General features: G+C 37.8%; 1 protein-coding gene across 5 annotated transcripts in view; it reads right to left on the bottom strand.

The window, feature by feature from the left end:
• ZEB1 (zinc finger E-box binding homeobox 1) overlaps positions 1-23,137 on the bottom strand; it is a 125,006-nt gene that overhangs the window by 18,086 nt on the left and 83,783 nt on the right. For 2 of the 5 annotated variants that reach the window (XM_050915918.1, XM_050915919.1), the window contains exons 2-3: positions 6,097-6,297; positions 716-778 (exon numbers count right to left, since the gene is read on the bottom strand). In XM_050915918.1, the coding sequence (XP_050771875.1) occupies positions 716-778; positions 6,097-6,297 (264 nt within the window). The remainder of the gene's footprint in view (positions 1-715; positions 779-6,096; positions 6,298-23,137) is intronic. The other 3 variants (XM_050915915.1, XM_050915917.1, XM_050915916.1) reach the window with 2 other exon arrangements.

The raw sequence follows: 23,137 nt of genomic DNA, 5'->3' as shown, positions 1-23,137 counted from the left end.
AGATCTGACTTTATAGTAACTAAAAAGAATGTATGAATCTACAGTTTTAAACATATCAATGTTTAGGTTTGTTTTTTGTTTTTGTTTTAAATGAGGCTTACCCTGATAATATCTAATTATTTAGTGTTAAGGGCATTTAAAAAAAAAAAAAAAGGTATAAAAATCTGTTAAAAAGCTGGGTGGGCTATATGTTAAATTTTTTGCCTACCAGAGAAATAACAAAATAACAAAGCATCTGTTTTTGTTTGGTTCTGAAACTGAAGTACACATTTTATTTTGCCTTCTGTATAATCAGTACAAACAGAGGAGTGGATAATAAGATACAATATTAGCTTAAGTTTACTTTGGTATATTCCTTATTAGTTTAAAACACTATCTACCGACCTGTACTTGTATTCTATACAACTACGCATAAGATCAGCGCTATTTCTTGTTTTGCTCTTAGGAGACGCGGTGCTGCAGCAGTGCTGCGGTCAGCCCTCAGGCGAGAGGACTGCTCTGTGTCACCAGTCAGCTACACCTCCAGACCCAGGACATCCCAAAGGAGCCCAGACTGGTCTTCCTCAGCTAAAACACTGTTTACAGTTTAAGACCTCTAGCGTGGAAGAGCAAAGCAGTTTATAAAGAGAGGCGGGAGAATTTAAAAGATTTCAGAAGGACAGCCAAAATTCAATAGCACTTTATGAATAAGGGACTCAGATTAACAAAGAAATACCTGTACATCCAACTTCATCTGTCTGAGCTTCAGGCCCCAGGATTTCCTTTGTTTCTTTTCCAGCTGAAATAGTACATTTCACAAAAAGAAAAATGAATATTTTAAAAAAACGCAAAACAACAAGAAAAAGCCACACACACAACAACAACTTCATATATTTATTTCTTCAGCAGTTTTTTCCATTTCTGTATTGTTTAGAACAACTGCATTTAAACACAATGTTCTTTCAAAAACATGGATTAAACATTATTTCAGCAGTGTGTAATCAGTTGAACCACAAAGATATTCCATGGTTAAAGAAACAAAATCTTAAAAGGAAGCAATACTAAACGCCATTATTTGAAAAGAGGTGAAGAGAGGGACAGTGTGTTTCTCCAGCAAATACAGAGTCAGCTACTTAAATAACCCTATCGACAAATGCAGCTATCTGATACACAGGAATATTACTTCCGGAAACCAGAGTATCATAAAACAAATACGTTTACATTATTTTCTCCAATTAGCAGTTTTTGGAAATGATTGATAATTTGCTGGTAATGTCTGCAAACAGCTACCTACCTAATGCATTCTCCTTCTTGTAAATCGTATAGAAACCACTTATAGGCTGCGATTGCTTAAACAAACAAGGATTTTAAACACATGCTCCCCACTTCAGATCAATTGTGCACTACAAAAATGTTCCGTGTATCAATTTCAATATTCAGTGCGAGTTTGCAGGTACCAGACGTCTGTAGAACTAACGCCGTGGAGCCTATCTGCCTCCAAAGCTCCACCAGCTCCTGCTGAGCTGCAGCGTTCAAGGATGCAGCATGGAAGTTTTAAGTCGCTACAGGTTGTTGGTTCAAATCAATCAACGGCCCAACTTGTTCCTAATGTACGTTTGTTGGGCAGCCTGGACTACCCAACAGGAATTAGGAAGTTCCTATCGGAAAGGCCACTACTGCCTTTTCTGTCAGAACCTGGCTTATGGCAGGACTCCACAGGAAAGCTATGTTGGTTGTTTCGCTCCTTTATCAGTAGTATGAGATGCTAATATATGTGAAATTAAAGCATTATTTCATAGTTTTATTATGGAAACCTTAGATGATTCAGAGCTACACTGCAGAAAAAGACTCTTACATGATACAGGAGGTTAGACTACACAACTGCTATGATCTGAAATGGCAACTGTTATACTTCTATTTACCCTACTTCACTCCAGTGCAAGGAAAAATCCTTTGGTTTGGCTAGTCAAAACCCCAGAACATTCCAGGTTTTTAATTACAGGAGAAGCCAATTTCTCCTTTATATGGAAGATGATAAATTCTGGGAGAACCGTAAGTTCTCAGATAATACCAGCTTCCTCAAAGGAAAAGATTGTTAATTCTGTCTACTTCGATAAAATCCCACAGACCTAAAATATCTGCAGATAGTCACAAACAAGAAATATGCTTAAAAGGAAACTGTAACTCTTAAATTTTACTTTAATTTTAATTGTCATCTAAAAAAAACCCCCAAACAGTCTGTATTTTATTGGTCAATACTGGCTGTGAACTAATGATATTTTTGGCTCATGATTCCACAGACTTGGTTCAGAATTTGTAAGATGGATGATTGCATGCTATGCAAATTTAAATCGAAAATTTAATTTCTTAAAAACAATCATGATGCAAACCCACTATTTTTCTTTAAAAAGGGTTTGTGATTTTTCTCCATTATGAAATAGGCTCTATGGAAGAGGGGGAATATCAGTAAGTTATTACTCATTGAAATTTAAATTATAGCGTCTCTAGCAAATTCCATTGGCTTCAGTACAAATAAAAGCTATGCTTCCCAAGGGAATGTCAAGGAATTTATGGCATCATGATTAATCTCAGTGATGTTAAAACCCCTCTCAATTCTAATAATCATAACCTCTGTTTGGTACTGTCTCTTCCCAATATCTAAAAGTGGGGTATAAGACAGGGAAGAGCCCTTTTCCACAGGGGGTGATCTTCCTTAATGCTGTAGGAATAATTAATAATTTGAAAAATGTTAAGTAAAGCTCCATCTTTATAGCTATGTATGGTCCACATAGGAAGGCAGCTTCGCAATTGTGCCCTCAGAAGCCCAATTACCACGCTGCAAATACAGCTGCTGGGAAGCAACGGAAAGGGACATGATGATGGGGGAACAGATCTTAAGACACTGTTCCATCAAGTAGAAGTCACAGCTCTGAATTCCAGAAGAAATCTGAGCTATCTGCTGAATGACCGCTTAAATACAGGTCTCCACGAATAGCATCTAAGGCATGAATATCCATCTTGGCATTACACCTGGACATACCAGATAATTGTAAAACATGTTCTTGGACTTCTGTATCTCATCATTGCTTATGAGCAGCTGCTTAGAGATATGGTGGGACTTCCTAGGGTTAAATGCGAATGATTTTCAGATCACAGGCAACGCTGTATACTAGCAGCAAACATGCATGACACAATCACTCTGTCATAGGCTGACTGTAAAGATCTCTGCATGGGTAAGATAACTGATCAAATTTAAACCACCAGCAAAATGGAAATTTTGGTTCTAGGCAGAAAGACAAACTTCACTGAATTTCCACCGCAGTCTTATCTTCAGAGAAGGGAATAAATTCCAAAGCCCATCAAAAGAGTTTCTAATTTAAATTCTTTAGAGCTAATTTTCTGATATGCGTGTAGGAAGCACTGTTTACAGCTTACAGTATTGCTTGGTTGTTTGCTTCTGTGAGTAAAAACTTGATCAAAAAGTTGCCACACTTTTTTAGCCTTCCTCCCAAATGAAATTAATACAAAATAGCGCAGCAACCTTTCTCAGCAACCCACCACACTGAAAGAACGCAATCCTTCTTACAGCATATAGGCTCAACCTAAAATTTTATGAGTTAAAGGAATTTTTGAGTTCCAGGAAGAGCTTAAACATAAAACATAACTTCATTAATTTTTAAAGGTTATTTCAAGGTCTGGTAAATTTTTTTAAATTTTCAATTTTTCAAAGCTATCTTAGTTGCAAGTCTAAGATCTCCAGATTTGCTACATACTTATAATATATAATAATGCTTTTTAAGTGTATTAATATAATAAGTCAATAAGTTTAACCTTTGTTTTTTTTTTAAAATTGCAGCGTAGGTTTTACTTTAAACTAAGGCAAAAAAAAATCATATTACAGAATCATTGCACACATGAATGCTGGCACACTGCCAACAACTGGTGCAGGATACACGTGGTTCACTTTTTCAAACCCGTATGACTGTTTCAGTTAAACCTCTTGAGATACACACCTTATATTTAAAACACCTGTTCTGAAGGTCTTTTAGAAATTCAGTTAGAATGACTGGAAACGGAAGGAAACTAATCTGATAAAGAAATGTTACGTGTGTTGCTTCTATTCTTGGGCATTCGTGAACAGAATAAATATGTAAAAAACTCATTCTGTCAAGTTCAGCTAAACCCAGGAACTTTCAGTACTACTTTACCGATGAAACACAACTTACTAAAACTGCTGTAGTGTATGTTTTCTAAAAATAATCACCAGTCCTGAAGATGGTATTAGTGTTGCATGGACACCTACCCCAGTACCTTTCCCTGTATGAGAGAGATCATGTATTCAATACCTCTCTCTTCAGATTTCTAATGTGCAACCAAGACTGATGATAAGATTTTCAGCTCACACCTTTCCTCCTAGGAAAGCTATAAAAAAGTAAATAGTGCTTTACCATAGCAAATCAAAGCTCCATAAAACCTAATGTAGCCTTCATTTTTCTCATGTAGTCATTGCCAGAAATTCAAACAATTTCTTTAAAAAAACCTTACTATCAAATAAAAAACCCTCCAGACTGCTACAAAAGAGGCTTCAGAATACATAATTTTTACAGAAGAAATGTATGGTAGTTTGAGCAAGCCTGTATGGCAATTGTTTAATCTTTTGTCTGTCTAAACACTGATGAAAGCCTGTCTTTGTCAGCCATGACCAACACAGAGAAAACTGCCAACATTGTGATTCTACAATCACAGTAGAATGCGGTTCAAATGCTTCATTTCAGCAAACAAATTTTAAAAGGTTAAAAATGGTACATTTGAAATAAGGAGTCATAAAAGATGCCATCACATGTCTAGAGCTCTGAAAAACCCCAGAAGGTTGTCTGAGACAAGACGCTGTGTCATGACTACCTGTAGGTACACCTCCAGGAAACTTTCAGTCTAAAGGGTCTTGACCCAGCACCTTTGTGAGCCAGCGCTCTTCTTCACTCCCTATTTCAGGTTTCCTACACCTATGCTTGAAGGGTCAAGCAACAGTCTACTCACAGCCCATTTTTATATAACCGCAATTCCCGATAGATATAGCCTGCAGTAGAGCAAAGATATTACAGGAGAACTGAGAAAACTACCTACCTAATAATTTAGCTCCAAAATACTCATTTCCCTGCACAGCATACCTTGGCAATAGCAGCTATGTAAAAACAGGCTGAGTTGATGCTATTCTTTGAACTCTCAGCTGCTCTCTCTCAGCTGGATTGCAGTTAGGGACCATATGACTGCTTTCCGTTTATTTAGATGTGAGGTCATGCAATTTGTCTTAAACCACCAATTTCAACAAGGTGGATGCTAAAGAATTGCGGCTGGAGTTCAGACACAAACAGGGATATGCTGGAAAATATTCTGTATCTTTCAGGGGATTAAGGCCAAATTCTGCAATAAATTCCACTAATTTATGCATTTATCCCAATTTGGCTCAAATGTAAGCATGCTGTATGATATTATGAAACTCAGTATCTGATTCCAAAAGGCCCATTTCCTGATTGCTTCAAATTCTCAGCTTCTAAAGCTGCTGCATAATATGTACAACATTTACCTCTTTCCAGTGTTTTCAAAATACAGATGCATTATAAGTAAGATAGCCAATTCTAAAACTAATAATCTAAAACTTATTTTTTCTGGCTATATTTTACAAGGGAAAAGGCAGAAGCAGCTCACAGGGAAAAATTTACATCTGAATATTATTTTGTGTCATGGTTTTGGCTTCCTGCTTACTCCCCAAGCTGAGCAAACCCTGAACCTTACCGAGAGCTATGGCAGAAACGTGCCATGCAAAAAGACTTGGGAAAACTAAAAGCAAGTAACTAGTCTCCGATCACTCTTGAGAATGCTGCATCTACAGATTTGAAGCTCCTGTTTAACAATGCCAATGGAATGAATGCACCTCTGAATCTGCCTCAAATATTAAATAAAGAACATAAAATATATTACAATAACTGTTAGAAAAACTCTTTTATGATTGTGAATATTACACATTATTTCAGCAACAAAGTCACCCAAAAAAGTTCTATCGAATCTTCGTTTTAGAAACCTTTCTCTACATAGCATCATCAGTGAAAATGAACATACCTTCATCTTCCCAGCAACTGTTTGTACTCCCTTCTCTTTCGCTGTTTTCTGGTAATACTGTATGGTCTGTTGGCAAGTCATCTTCTGGCACACTAGCATCACAGTCTGCTGCATCAGTTACACTTTCTTCTTCCACTATATGCAATTTATCTTCATCGTCTGAATCTGAGTTTGCTTCTACCACGTTACTATAATTGGTGACTGCGGACAGACAAAAAGCAAAATACTGATCAATATACTCTTAATTTACAGCATGGAGGTCCAAAGCTTTCAGTACTGTGGCCAGATGCTATTTCTGGGGCATCTCTATGGAGTCACATTATTATTTCTTCTTTCCACATGGGGATGGCAGTGGCTTGTGAGCAACCTGGATGTAACGGCGGCACACAAGGAGACATCTGACAACTGCTGGGCATCCACCACTGCTAGGAACCACGATACTTCTCACTTCTGCACACCCAGCATAAGGCTGCACAAGAAAAGGCAGTAGACAACTCCAGAATTGTCTTCTGGGCCACACTGAAGCATGAGGCTTCCAACTGGGTCACTCAAACTTGGGTACCAGCATTACTGTATGTTTCCTTTAAGAATATTACAGCCTGGTCAACAGTCTGTGAAACACTTAATACTAATAAAAACCATTTTGTGAGAGACAGATGTGTATAATGAGGATAGGCTGTATGTATACAGCAATCAGTGGGGTACAGAAGGAACAAAACTGTAGGGAAACAACTGGCACTGAAGACCAAGCGACCCCAGGCCGAGCACGCTCCAGAGAGGGTAGCTCAGTCGCTCTTGTCCGGTCCCACGGAGCAAGCCCTTGTCTGCAGTTACGCACGCTAGCTGTGCTCTCCCAGTCCATCTTCTCACTGGCTTTTCCTGTAACCAATGCCACCCCCATGCTCCGGGTATGTGAATCAAGGAACAACAAATGGGAACAATAAGGAGATTTGATTCAGAAGGGCTAAAGTGCTCCTGATCCAAGCTAAAATGCTCTTGTAGTTACACCCAAAGTTCACACTAAAGATTCAGCAGGATGAATGTGAAAGGAAAAATCTCAGAGGTGACTTAGAAAGGAAATCTCACATAACATTTTCCCCAGCTACCATGAAAAGGTAATAACTCTACTTTTTCAGCCTGGAGAACACATTGTGAGAGTCTTGTGGACAAAGGATTACACAACAATCTATATGTTTCTGTCATACGGGAGCAGATTATTATTAAAATAGCCTTCATTTGCAAGCACAAAAGATCAGTTACAGCCATTTCAATTTAAACTGTAAGGATTATGTATTAAGAAAAAAATTACTTTCACAATCTGTTGAAATGTCTTGTTACTCACACTGAAGTTAAACTATTAAACATTTATATCTATATGTGTTTTACTTCACTGCCAAGTTTGAACTTCTTACTGAAATGCTTCAAAATACAGTTTAAGAAAGAGAATAAATTTGTCGAAGAATAAACTAGCAAGACTTGTCTTGGCTGCAGTACGCCTTCAGTGGTTATCAGAATTATACCTGGGAGGCACATAACCACTCTACTTTATGATACCTGCATCCTGTCACTGTTAGCACACGAGAAGCCAGACTGATTCTTTCATGTAAAATCCTGCCTATTAAGGTAGATAAATAGCAAACTAGACTCCTGCTCTTCTGAAGTTAGCTTTTTTTTTTTTAAAGTAGATATTCTAGTCATTTAAAAATGCATTTAAGCAGGGAAAGTGAGTAACATTATGAACTGACAGGCTACTATCTCATTTCCTTCCAATTCAGGAGAAAAATGTCTCATCTAGAACATGCATAAGCATGACAAAAGAGTCTTTTGAATTTGAAGCAATCATTTCATGTTCCCATATTTTATACACAGCGTTATTTGAAAAATGTAGTAACGCCCCACTGTTCATCATATTGACCTCTTCTAAGACAACAAATTTATGCAAATTGCCTAAATACTAGTATCTGGTCCATTTCAATCGATAAATTGATATTCACTTTATGTCCTGTAACTGATTTTGCAAAGTAAAATAGGTACTGTAAGGGATGCTGTAATGTTGTGTGAAAGAGAAGACATACCGGTATTCCCTCACCAAAGCAGAAGAGATTTATGAATTTATTTGCCTGAGAAATGGTAAATGCAACTTTAAAAAAGTGTAAGAACTTTTTAATAGTTTATATATAAGACATAAAACAGGAGGAAGTGGAAAAATTATTCTAGCCTGTTGTCTTAACTGGGCCTTACTGTGATGCTAAGATGTAGAGGATTATTAATATAAAACACCAACATATTTACCTTTGCCACACGCAAAGGAGATCAATAAGAGCAGGGATGAAAATTTATAGGCATAAGTTCAGATTTCAGTAATGTAGATAATGAATACTTGATTTTTTAAGAAATGTCCTGTTTAGTTTGGGAAATTAAGTGGAATTGCTTATATTGGATTTAGAGCGGTTTTTATGGAAAACAAAAATATAATCAGAAAGTTTGTCCTGAAGAATTACGCTTATGGAGAAAAAAAATCTCTTCTTTTCCTCATCATGTATTTTTTTAATTTAAATATTATCTATTCATTATGGCTTTATTTACCTTGAAACATTTTCATACATTCTCACTACACTCACTCATATGCTAACTCTGCAAAACTTAAAAAATCCTCCTTCTCCATAAAAAGTGAGGAACAAATGGTCTTTGGGATTTTGGTTCCTTCCACCAAAGATCAGTTGTCAACAAGGCAACACAATAAAATCAGCAAGAAATCTGGCTCTAACATTCCTGTTTTCCTCTTACAAAGAGCTTTGGGGGAAACAAACTGCCAAACCTGCATCTAAAAGGGCCCGGCACATTTGGGATGGCCAGGCAACCCACACCCCAAATGCAGCAGAAAGTCGAGCACTTAAAACAATGGAAACGTCCATATATCTATACGCAACCCTACCTAAATCATTACATGCTCTTTTCCCTCTACAGGATCCTTGCCTCATCTAGTGCAGTGATGGCAAATACACAGGGAATGCTCAGTTTTATGGAGTGAATTGAGTATTTGTAGGATTTTTTCAGACTGCAAAGTGATTGCTCATTCTTTTTATCCCCATCAGCCAGCACTGTTCCCACAGCCTCACTTATAGGATGTTAGCCAAAATGGGATTCCTCATTATATATTATATGTCATAGATTATATAAGATATTATATATTATATATATTTATACATAATATATTATAACTATACATTATATAATTATATGATTATATATTATATATAATTTCCCTACATGGCATTCAGCAGGAATGCTTCAAAACATGTAATTAACTGAACTGTAGTAGGGTGATGGTATGTCCATTTTACAGAGAAGAAACTGGCTACTTAAAAACCAGAGGATTCTTTCGGCAATCCTGGCATTGCCACATCAGTGTAAGGCATTTCAGGCCTTACTTTTCAGAGGACTTTGCATTTATACAGAATTTTATATATTCAAAGCACACTTGTGTTCATTCCAAATGCAGCTGTGCTCAGAGCCCAGGTACCTCGGCCTGCGTGCCACAGTGACTAGAAACATAGAGATCACCACCTCCAAAATAAGTGACCTTCCAGAATCACATAAAAACTCCTTGAAAGAGAGAGAATAAAAGCCAGCCTTTCAGTGGAGCTTTCAAATGCCTTAGAGAGCACGCTTTTGAGTCCTGCAGCCCTCTACTTAAATTACTATGCTTTCCAGCAATTAAGGCAAGGGTTCTGGAGGCAACAGCTTCCTTTAATAAACACCCCTGATTCGTTCTCTGGGCACCATTCCTCCTGTGAAAAAATTATGTGATCACATAATTAAAGATCTTATCGTTACGCGTACATGCAAGGGACAAATTAAAACAGTTTGAACAACCTTCATTCTGACATTTTCCAACTTTTTTTGAATGCTTGACTTTCAAAGTCAGGTGTTTGATTTCAAAGAATGTATTAATATTCTTTAATAGAAACGATGGTTAAAAGACAATCAAATCCTGTAATTTACTGTATTTTTAGCTAATTAAAATTAAAATCCCATTACATAGTACCATACTGATACCTGCATAGCTTAGCTTTAGCAATGCAGATCTGCTCCTAGTGCCCTACGAGACTAAGGGGTGGTAGTAGCAGGCTGCTATCTTCATTTGCTCCAGACACGTTTTGGCTACACGTTTCACAGCTCTTTGAAGACATTAAAGAAACGTTGCATCCAACTCCAGGGGTAACGGTCCTCCCCCTCTCCCTTCTCCAGTTCAATCCTAGAGCCAAATTTAGACCTTCCCTATCTGCACATCATTTTGGGTGTTTTCTCCTCTCGTCCTTGATGTTTCCTCAGAACAGCCACCACTGAAAGAAGAGGACAACAAGCTCACGAGCCTCACTTGATGCCTGGCACCACAGTAACTGCTGAAGTTGGGAGGAATAAATTTAATTAAACCTTTTTGGATAGAGACTGAAATATACTCAATACAAAAGCAATATGTAGAGACTACTGCTTACGACCTCTGAAAGAAATTCAATTGAATATACACAAATGATGACTTCAAGGGGCTTCTAATTTGGCCAAATATTCCATGCAGAAAATAAAGAACACATGTAAAGTCTTGCTTAGAAGAACAGTTACAGCTTTCCAATGAAGTAACTACAAATACTTCAACCTTCAGTAATATTTACTTTCAGTTAATGTCATTTAAAAGTAGTGACTACCTAAACAAAATAATTCAGCCTGGATCACAGAAAACTGGCGCAAACAGCAATCAATGTCTCCACGATGAGACACTGCTCCGTGAAAAGCAAGGACAGCTAGAGAGGTTACGCCACCCTCGGCCACCACGGCTCCAGGGGCGGCCATGAGCAGCAGGGGAGAAGCAGGAGACCACTGAAGGGAATCTTATCTTCAACTGTAAAAGCTAAGTCTGACTCAGATCACGAACCATGGCTGTAAGCCTCTGAAAACAGGTCACCAGACGAGCGCATACGATGTATAACAGACATAAGGGCCTATTCTGTCCACTGTATAGCATGTAACCTTAGCATAAAAATGTACATTATTATATTAAACAGTTTCATTATTAATTGCAGCTTTACTTTCACAGATGAATAGAAAAGGCGGCCCCATTTTCAACGTATGTATTACAAATGACACTGAAGACTAAATATTCAATAAAAATATTTTCTTATATCATTACTATATATCTTCTGAAATAAAGATGAAATATGCATTAAAAAAACAATACATGAAAAATACATCTTGTGAACCATCATTACTTCTTTTCCTGTTGATCACTTTCTTGCTACAGTATCCTGATTCTTAAAGAATAAATGAGTATCTGTAGTTGAAGCTTTCATTGCTCTAAGAGTAAATGACTGCAAAATGAATTGCAGAAAATGAGCTTTGCTTTCTAGATTTTTACAGTCCTAAATGCAGAGAAGATGTATGATGTTGCATAATTCTAATTAAAAAAGAAATATGTTCAAATGGAATTAGCAATTAAAGAACTAAAACAGAGAAATATATTATTTTGCTGGTTGAATACAGCTAGGAAACCACAATACATGTCTAGTCAAATTAAAACATAGTATTTAAAGGGAAAAGAATCTTTAGTTCTCTTATTTAAAACCAATGAACCCAGGAAATTTAAGGCAAACACTACCATTGAGGAGATGAAAGACTATAGGACTCCCTGTTTCCATAGCACATACTATAATAGGAGAGTCCCCAAAAAGGTGAGTGATCTGGGTGGCAATAGAAGGAAAGCGTCTCAAAAAGCTGGCAGCAGGTACCCGCTCACCGCTCCCCCATCCAGATCTGCTCTCAGAATGATTAGATGATATGAAAGACGACATTCCCAACACGAAGAATGACCCAATCAAGTTCATATCACTCAAATTCTGATAGGAATTTACTCATCTCAACAAGAAAAAAAATATGTGGTGGAATATGTCTCAGAATTATTTGAGATCAGGTGGCAACAGCACAGAACTGCACTAAAAAGAGGACAGGCTTCAACAGAACTAATCCGTAATCTCTAATATGTAATACCAGGATCTGGAAGTGCACAGAGGGAAGGATGCTTTGAACCTGATCTGTTACAGTCTTTTCTTCAATACTTGCCAGCGGTTACTGTCTTTTACGTAGAGTTTGGTCCAACATTCTTACTACTTGTCTTTTTTATACCTCTCCATACTTAATCCAAAATCCTACCTACTTCCATTGAAAAAATAAACTTTTAGGAATTTGTGAGTTAACACAAACACCCTTGAATTTTCTAAGATGTTCGACATGTAACCAACACATTTGAGTTGTGTGGGCTCAGTATCTCAACACTAAAAAGCCTGGAGATCTAGAACAGGTGTGAGGGATTCTGATCTTTTAGAAATCCTACTTCTAAAAGCTCTTCCAAGTTCTAATAAAAAAATTTGAAAGCTTATTCATGAATACTGTTAGAAAAGAAACCCTTGATTCTACAAACTGGAACAACTCCTGTACTCTGTGAAGTGTATTCTTGGTTCATGGATTTCTGCTCTGAAAGCCTACAATCACCTCTTGGAAACCATTTACTCTCTGTCAGCTCAACTGAAAATCTGCATCTATACGTTATTTTGCTCTAGTCTTAAAAATATTTTAAGCAAAATATATTGCAAAAGCAGAAACCTTATAATTTAGGATTCTGTATTTTATATTTAGATTTTAGGGTATACTATTAATTTTATTACTATTCCTGAATGAAATGCCATACTTCCACCTCTCCACTGATAAGCTGTCCAGTATCTTTAGTAAAGTTAGACCTTTATGTTCTTTTCATATTTTTCCTCTCAGTTTAATACATGCACTTGAAATTAATAAGTACCTTCCATGCAATAATATATACAGAACCATGTTACCAGCTGAAGTAGAAACACAAGGAAGAACTTAAGAAAAGGGAAGGCGTATGTTGATGCTTCTGCTAAAATTCTCCACCTGTTTCCAGTAGTTTTTTGACTCCCAGAATTCCTAAACGAGACCTGTTGTCTTCGTACCTAATAGCCTCATTTTCTGTGAATTTGTCTGGTTGCTTTTTGAATTCATGAAAATTTTGGCATCTACATTATTCTGAGGCAAGCATTTTCACAGCTCTGTGTTGTGGGAAGAATAAGTTTCTTCTGTTGATTTTGAACCTGCACTGCCCTAGATTCAGTGGTTGTCCCCTAAATCCTCCCCACTTGTGTCCTCTATGCTGTTCATTATTTTATACGTTTCATTGCACAGCCCTCCCTTCCAACGTGAAGAGTCCTTATCCACTTTTTACTCATACATAAGTTGTTCCACTGATCTTTTTTGCTGCACCTCTCTGGACCTTCTTCCGTTCTGCTGCATCACTGTGTTTACAGGGGGGAGAGATGACAACCTAGAACTGCACCCGGCATTCAGGATGCACATGCATCATAGATTAGAACAGCAGCATAACAACGTGCTGTTTTCTTCTCTATCCCTTTTCTAATAATGTAAGTCATATTCTAGGACTTTTCTTGATTGCTACAAGTAATTAAACCGCCACTACTACAGGTTTATTTTTTGTAACCCAGAAGTGGTGTCCCTGAATGGTAACAATCAGCTCAGAACCCATCACGGGACCCTGCTCCTCCCTTCACATACATTGCTTCACTTTCATCTACCTAGAATTTTATCTGCCTTACTACTGCTTGGCTATTTGGAAACACCATCATTATTTCCCAAACAAGTACGAGCAACCCTTAGTGAAAATATTCGCTGCTTCCCAATCATGTCATAGCCTCCATCAGGCAGCAGGGTGACTTCCCATAGTATTGGGACAGCCAGCAGCACTACAGGGGGGAGTGGAGGCAGCAGAACACATTACATTAGGCTGCTTGTTGAACTCCGCAAAAATACACTACAATGAGATCTCATTATGTGGAAAGTGTGAGGAAGCTGTATTATACTCTTAATTAAGTCATTCAAGAAAAAAAACCCAAAACCCTGCCAGAGATTAGTTTCTGAAATAATCCACTTTAAATTTAATTTAAAAACTTATTTGTAATTTTCAGAAAAGTCATTCTGCTTTTAAGAACAGTATATGGGCTACAACTGTGGAGAACAGAACTATATTTTATATATAAAAGGTTGACTGTTTATTTAGACATATACACACATGAGCGTGCTTACACAGGAAAAGGGGAACTGGATTCAGTCCTTCCTCTGCCTGAAGGGATCAAACTTACATCTCCCATGCTTGTTTATATAAATATATGAATAGTTGTAAAAATGTAAGTCTAAATATTTACATGTACCAAGCACATTTCTGATAATTTTGTTTAACTAATAAAAATCTCTTTCAAAATGTTTTTACACCTCTTAACTGAATACTAATGTCCAGTCAAATGCAGCTTGACACACATTTTGATTGAATATTCTGACACAACAAAAAACATAAAATTCAAGAATATTAATAAGCACTAAGGTATATAAATCATCGCAATGTACTGGATTATTTGGTCTTCTGGTCAACTCAAAGAAACTTTGAGTTTAAAATAAATGCTTTACAAGTGGACTGCATGCTAAAACATGCTGTAAATGCTGTACCAAAACTGAGACTGAATGTTTGGCTTGGCTTACACAACACACATTAAAATCAATGGTGTAAATACAAATTTTCTGCTTGTCATTTTTAAATCATGGTTTTAAAATCAATCAGTATTTGACATTAAAACCAAACCGACCCTCAATGTTGAATTTTTCTATTGATATGGCAAAGTCTGGAGCAAAGCCTGATGATCTAAGTCAGGACCGGTTCCCCAGCATGAGGGTAATGGCTACAGCTCTGGCACTAGACTCTGAGATGACATAAGCGATACTTGGAGCAAATCTGGCAAATATTCCAGCCTCAGTGATTAAATTTTTTGCTGCTTGCCTTTGTTCATCTGATCATTAGTTTGATTTAGGCTTAACTTAGTCCCATATGCACAATTATATTGGAACAGGACAGTTTGGTAGTGTACTATTTAGAAACCCAGAAGCAGCTCCAGGTTTCCCAGTGGGGCAGACACGGTGGAGTTTCTGCCACAAAGGTGAATAAAGGCAGACAGCAGAGAGGAGCTGGGGAATCTGCTGCTTTGGCTGCTCCTGGCAGGCGGCTGCTTTAGCCAACTACCTGCTTTGCCTATGATTAAGATGAGCTCTAGGCAGAAGAATATATGTATTCCCTCCATCCCTCCCAAACTATTCAAACTACATACCTAAGACATGAGATTTTATTTCTGCATCATTTCTGGGATGCTGAGCCCAACACCAAGTCAGGAGAGGGATCTAAAAACAAGTCCCACTGATTGTAAAGGATTTGTAAGAGTCGCTGGTTCTGATGACAAGGACAGCAAGCTTGCACCTACGCTAGCAGGCAGGGTGGTGGAAGAGAAAAAGAAAAATATGGTGAAACTGCTGACACGAGGACCTAATGTTCACACTCTGTGCTTCAGAGCGGTCTCTTAATAAAACTAGCTCTAGTCTAGTCTTCTGGAGTAAATTTTCATCAGTGGCTGCAACACACTTAAGTGTGCTCCCAGAGCCTATCTTCTCATTTCGTATAAAGAAAAGGCATGCTCCCAAGTCAAAGCACAGTGAGTGAGGACAATCAGGAGATTCACTTCAAAAACACAGTCCTGATGTGAATTAAGACACTGAAGGATATGCACCTGCAGCCAAACACCTCTGGAAGGGACACACACTTCTTGCCTGCAGAGTCTGAAGGATAAAACTTTCTGTCGCTCATTCCGTTACAAAAATGATTAAATGTGACTGGCACCAAAATCTTAGCCTGTAGAGGGGAGGGACCTCTTGGGCCATCTGCCCTGTTCCTCCCTCCTACAAGCAACCAGGTCATATAGTCCCTTTCACAATTTACTTTTTGAAGGGATCAATCAAATTCTTGACAGCCTCCTGAGTGCAGGACATACCAGCAATTGAAAGGAAAGCTATATGTGGTCTTTCCAGACAGCCAATAGCTTGTGGTGACAGATGCCGGCCAGAACTGGTAACCAGCGTCTGTCAGAGATGAAAGTGGATGAAGTTGTGTGGCAAATTCTATGGATTGAATTCCATACTCCTCAAAAAGACTCTGGATCTACACTGCTAACAAATATCCTGACAGAGGAGCTGCAACATCAACACAGGAAAGCTCGAAAAGGACCTTTGGGAGACCAAAGAACGATGGCACAGAAGACACGGATGCCAGTGAGTACCCAAATCGCTCAGCGCTGCAGTGCGGGGTTAAAGATGACTGAATGGCAACGGAGCTCTAGGACTGGTAGCAAGTTGTCATATGCAGTACATATAGTCCAGTAAAAGAGAGACCACCACCACCTCCTCCCTTTGGGTTGCTTCTTGAATGAAAACCTTTTCTTCCATTTGCCTGAAATATCTTAAGATACTGAACATTACCAAGTATCATCTAGTAAGATGACCTGACCACAGCAACCATATGTGTTTAGGTAACTCCTGAGATTGCAGATGACAAGCTCAACTGGGGACACTGGTTTCACACTCGTTAGAAAGGATCACCAAAACTATGCAGGCAGACCTCTCAACAAGAGGCCTTAGTACAGAGGACCATTGGGTCACCAAGTGGGAGCTCTTAAGGTAGCTCACATACCTTATAGTTTTAACTATCACCTGAGCAATACAATCACAGCAGTTGTACACTGGGATACTATATAAGCCTCTCCTAGAAGCACTAGACTCCAAATGCATGCCCCTTTGAATGGCTTTCCAGATGCTGTAATGCTACACATTAAAAATTTATAGAACTTATAAGGGTGGGAAACACCTTGAAAATCAACTCGAGCCCTGATATGAGAATTTATTTGCATGTAGAATTGACATAAGTCCAGAGATGAGAAGTAGAGAGTACACAGACAAGTATTTCAAGTATTTAGTCTTGGTCCAACAATAATTTTAAAATACAGGAAAACATAAGTTTATACACACCTATACATACTTACATATATTTTTTCAGGTTTAATAGCCTGAAATTAGATTTGGAAGTGTGTATCTATATATGTATACCTATATCATCATATAAAAATAATCCGATTTTGAAATATTTCTCTTATTGGGGTTACTTCAGAAAAGTAACTTAAGAAATGTAATTTTCAGCACACTGCTTTGAGACTTTTCATTACTCTGCAGCTCTTCTGTGCTAAAAATGGAAGCTTTATAGCTTTGCAAAACGAAGGCTTTCAGTCTTTCAGTGAGACAGAGGGACTTGCAATGGTAATTTCGCTATTGGATTTGCAAATGATGGTCCTTTTTCTAATGAAAAAGTTAACTACTGTCTGAATATTCTCTCCTTCTAGTCTCTGGATTGATGTAAATTCTACATGCAAATAAGAAAATTCTCAATGGCAGCATAATTTGAAAAATGGTATTATTACAAGGTGCCTATAGGTTTGGAAATGCTAAAAATGGTCCCATAAGAAAAAAATTAACATTCAGAAACAAGACAGCCAAAGGTATATGAGAAAATTAACTGTACCCTTTGCCTGTTATCACCATTGTACAAGCCAAGGTTGCAGAGCTTTCTACAAATGAGAACTTAACTCCGTCTGTGTAATTCCATGTCAACTGTCAGGAAGCTTTAAAAAAAATCTTAAAGTAAGTTTAATACTTTAGGGAAGTATTTACAAAAACTTAGAGTAGTGAACAGAAAGAACCATATCCCCTCCCAGCATTTTTTGAAAAATCTACTGGAAAAAAAATAATTTCAATAATTTCATTGCAGCTTTAAACATTCAGCAGGGGAGCAGCCATACCTTGGTTCATTTTTCTCTCTTGCAGCTCCTTCGTTTTATATGCTGTCCCTCACGTAGCCTCATAAAATGCAGAAAAGTGTTCACTCATTATAGGTGACAAAACCTCTCCTATGCAACATGGAAGTTTTTACAAGTATCTGTATTTGTGAATGCATGTGGATAAAATAAATACCAAATAGAAGGTGGGGATAGCCACTTAACGCACAGGCAGGAACTTTCAACTAAATCTGCTCTCTGCCCATTTTTCTCTTTCTAAAGAACACACATAATTTTCCCATAAAATTATACTGACATAAATATCAAATAGATAAAATCCTCATGTTTATGATTTTTTTAAAAATCTGAATTTTCAAAGAATATAGTGTGGGGACCAATGTTGGGTAGGCGGCAATGATTTAGTCATTCTCTGCTCCAAATTAAAGAGGCGAAAAGTAGAAACCTTTCCCTCATGTCCTATTTCATCCCAGGTAAGTTTGCATTTCTGTCACCAGTATTAGTTTTATAGTCTACCATTTTACTCAGAAGACCGGAAAAACCAATCTACACATCTGACTGGTGTCCCTCACAGCCAAGTACAGTCTGACAGCCGCAATCGTTCACCGCCTCTGAGACAACTGAGCGTGGTGATCATTAAAATGAAGCACAAAATGTATAAACATCTGAGAAGCCTTCATCTTTTAGTTACTCCAATTACTGATCAACTGGAAAGAGTAAACTAAACTGAGGAGAGGCTGAGAGGAAGAAGCATTTCCATGGGGTACATAGTCTGTTTTACTCTTCAAAAATTATCTGTCCATTGGTGACCGTACCACTCTGTTGTATGTTCAAAATGCTCTATTTATAAGATGACCACATTGTTTCTACACAGTTCCTAATCCAGATGCTTGACATTTTTTTCCTTTACAAAACTTCTCACATAAAAAACTTACCTAAGAGAAGTATTTAAAAGGCAAGATCATTAATTACTTTCTCAGAGAGAGATTTTAAAAAATAGATGATTTATTACTACAGTAAAAATTAACCTTTGCACACAGATAAATAACACCAAATTTAAGATGAGCCACAGAAAATTGTCTCATCGTTATTTGCTACTAGGTACCAATGGGTATCAATCATTTGGGAGAATGTGGTCAGTTACAGGAATTTATTTCATTGCAGCAAGATGGAGATACTCATTGTAAGAGCCATATAGGCATAAAACACAGACACACACCATAGTAGCATGCTTCAGAATTACATACAAGTTCCCTCATATTGACCAACTTGCTAAAAAAGTGCAATCATAGAATGGTTTGGGTTGGAAGGGACCTTCAAGATCACTAGTTCCAACCCGGCTGCCATGGGCAGGGACGCCTTCCACTAGACCAGGTTGCTCAAAGCTCCATCCAACCTGGCCTCGAACACTTCCAGGGATGGGACATCCACAACCTCTCTGGGCAACCTGTTCTAGTGCCTCACCACCCTCACAGTAAAGAACTTCTTCCTTACATCTGATCTAAGTCTACCCTCTTTCAGTTTAAAGCCATTACCCCTTGTCCTATCACTACATGCCTTTGTAAAAAGTCCCTCTCCACCTTTCTTGTAGGCCCCCTTTAGGTACTGGAAGGCTGCTAGAAGGTCTTCCTGGAGCCTTCTGTTCTCCAGGCTGAACAACCCCAACTCTCTCAGCCTGTCTTCAGAGGGGAGGTGCTCCAGCCCTCTGATCATCTTTGTGGCCCTCCTCTGGACTCGCTCCAACAGGTCCATGTCCTTCTTATGTTGGGGGCCCCAGAGCTGAACGCAGTGCTCCTGGTGGGGTCTCACAAGAGAGGAGTAGCGGGAGAGAATCACCTCCCTCGACCTGCTGGTTACGCTTCTTTGGATACAGCCCAGGATACGGTTGGCTTTCTGGGCTGCAAATGCACACTGCTGGGTCATGTTGAGGTTCTCATCAACGAACAGCCCCAAGTCCTTCTCCTCAGGGCTGCTCTCAAGCCATTCTCCACCCAGCCTGTATTTGTGCTTGGGATTGCCCCGACCAATCATTACCTAGGTTTATATACAGTAAATATTTATTTCCCAGATAATAAAAAGACTGTAATACAGGAGTACTAGTTTGGTTTATAAAGTTTTGAGATCCTCTTAGATACAAGGCAGAAGAATGACAATCCAAGTGCCACATTATATACAAGAATAGCCTATTACAGCTATTCTTTCTTGCCCCCCAAAGTTTTATGACTATCATAAGGTGCCATTAGAAAAGTCTTCACCATTAAGAAAATTATATACATGGTAGAAATATCACCATAATGAATCACATGCCTTATGAAGCCCTGACATTTTTCTTTACTCATTCCTAAATTAACAGAACAATAAATTATGCAACTTTGAACAGATGTTGCACAAATATAACCTAGATTAATAAATTATAAAAATAAATTTATTTAGAAAGTATAATTCTATTTTCATTTCATATTTCACAACTTTTTTTCTTAACCTCTAAGTAATTTCTTAAATATACCTCTTGAAAGAGAGCAAGTTTGGTCAAATGCATAACGGTCAGCTATTTATTCTGACTATAGGTTTAAACACTCCAGTATTCAAGTAACTCCTCTGGCTGTCCCCTGCTTATGACACAGGAGAAGAGACTTTTGTTTGTTTGTTTTTTTAATTTATCTTTTAAGTTAACAAGCTACATTTTGGCTTCACTGATTTCACATAATAACAGAAGAGCATTTTAAATGGTGTTCTAGGTTTCAGTTTTCAAAATACGGGTCCTGACTTTTGGATTCAGGGTAACTAATTTGTAGAGATTACATGTTATTATCACAACAGATTGTTATATCAAACATTCCTAATTCACTTTTCCTGAAAATAAAGGTTACAAAGAGATGTTAGAATACCAAAATGTAGACGAACAAAGATTTAGTATGTAATTTGGATGATCTGGTTTGCTTCATGTAGCTTTGCATCTTGAATAACGTGAGTTTATTACCCATATTCATATATGACATGCACAAAATTTTTTGCATTTATATTCACAGTTAATCAACCAAAACATTGGCAGTAGAAAATTACTGTCTGGGAGTGGTATGACAAGTTCCAAGTCTCTCCAATTTTTAATTATCTACTATATTTTTACAATACTCATTTTTATGTTACAGATTTTTCACATTACTGATTTCCAACTCTTTTAAAATATTAAATCACTGACCATTTATATAATTTATTTGTGTGAAGTGGGAAATAAAGCGCCACCTAAATTCTAAGTGTGGCTTGTTCATTTTGCAAGATAATGAACAGCTATCATTCCCAGAAACCTATTGTAGTGTATGAATAAAGAAACAGTCAAAAAATATGCAATGGATTTACAGTTTTTTACTGGATTTCAAGGGTAGACATTCCCTGGTGTTCTGTTTAAACAGGTGGATACACGAGATTATGAAAAGTCTCATCCTGTTTAAATGGAAGTACAAAGCTTAAGGAAAAGTTTAATTTTCAAAAGGTGCATTCCATAAGGATAACATATGTTGCTAAAACGACAATGGGAAATTATATGTTAGTGAATTTTTACACATTTAAATAAAACTTTGTATATTTATACAAATCAGAATGAAACCTAATAGATATTTCTGACATTATATTAAGGAAATAAACATGTTTTGCCATACTAACCTCTTCGCTTCAAAAGGCTGTGAATGTAGTCCACAGCACGCTTTAGTAAGATCTTATTTTTCTCTGAAGATAAGTAATTTATGATAGATGCTTCCAAAGGCAGGGTTGTTAGCTTCTTTAAAACCGTAATCTGGCTTTTCACTGTTCCATTCCTGTACATAAGTTGTTCACAAATAGTTACTGAATCTCCCTGCAAAGGCACTTATACCCAGATTTTTGGACCAAGAACTGGACAAACCAGCTCTTCAGCCCCCATGTCGAAGAATAACCCTCATCTAGTCATTACAATATTTCACAGACATAGTTAGCACACGCTTCAAAAGAAGTCAGGTTCATGAAGAAGGGATGAGAAGAGAATGCCACGAGCTTCCAGGATTGCACAGCCGTGCTGACTCTGTGACGCTACATCTGCTCCCCATCAGAGAGAGATGAAGATTCAACCCAGCATTGAGAGTGCTGCATGAATGAAGAGGAGAATATACAAGACCCTCTTGTTGGAATACAGAGTCACAAATGCACTGTAACACAAAGAAATACTAGATTTAGACACTAGCCCAAATTAAAAAAAAAAAATCTCATTCACTTCTCAATAAAACTATTTAGATGAACTAGCAAACTAATAGATGTACTAGCAAACTATTTCAGACTGTTTTCCTTAAGAAGTGCAATAACATCCTGAGAAACCAGCACTGTTGGCCTTGAAGAATGATCATCTATCTCTCCAAAACAGTCGTAATGAATACGAAAAATATCTTGCAAAGCCAGGAACTTCAGAGCAGACTTAACATGATGACATGATATTATCTGTCTGAACTACTTATGTAGCAGAAAATGCTATTATTAAGGAAAAAAAGATCTTACAATCTTAAAACTATTTGAGTAGTAAAAATATGGAGTGTATACATGATTCCTAGTAAAGCATTTTTTTTTTAATCCACTCAGTTCAACACGTAGATACTGAAAAAAGCATACCACAGAAGAGCACGCAGTTCTACTTAAATACCGCTAACACTTTAGTCCTACCTGGACTCCTCATCACCGCTTCCTACGGCCAAATCAAGCATACCCCTTCCCCCTCCCAACAGCTATACGCATCTATAGATAGCATAAAACACATTTTCACATAGACTTTGATGATTTGTCAATGAATATGAGCTTGAAATGTGACAAGTTCAATTCTTTGAGCCTAAGCACTATATGAATGTCGTGGTGTAACCCCAGCCAGCAACTAAGCACCACGCAGCCGCTCCCTCACTCCCCCTCTGCTCCCAGTGGGACAGGGAGGAGAACTGGGAAAGAAAGTAAAACTCATGGGTTGAGATAAGAACAGTTTAATAACTAAAGTAAAATACAATACTAACAACAATAATAATGAAATATAATAATAATAATTGCAATGAAAAGGAATATAACAAAAAAAGCGGGGGGGGGGGGGGGGGGGGGGGGGGGGGGGAACAAACCAGTGATGCACAATGCAATTGCTCACCACCCGCTGACCGATGCCAGAGCCGCAATCCGCCCCTCCTGGCCAACTCCCCCCTGTTTATATACTGGGCATGACATTCCATGGTATGGAATACCCCTTT

The sequence above is a fragment of the Gymnogyps californianus genome, chromosome 2 (assembly GCF_018139145.2).
Source record: "Gymnogyps californianus isolate 813 chromosome 2, ASM1813914v2, whole genome shotgun sequence".
Lineage (NCBI taxonomy): Eukaryota > Metazoa > Chordata > Aves > Accipitriformes > Cathartidae > Gymnogyps > Gymnogyps californianus.
This window is presented reverse-complemented; position numbering and strand designations above follow the sequence as displayed.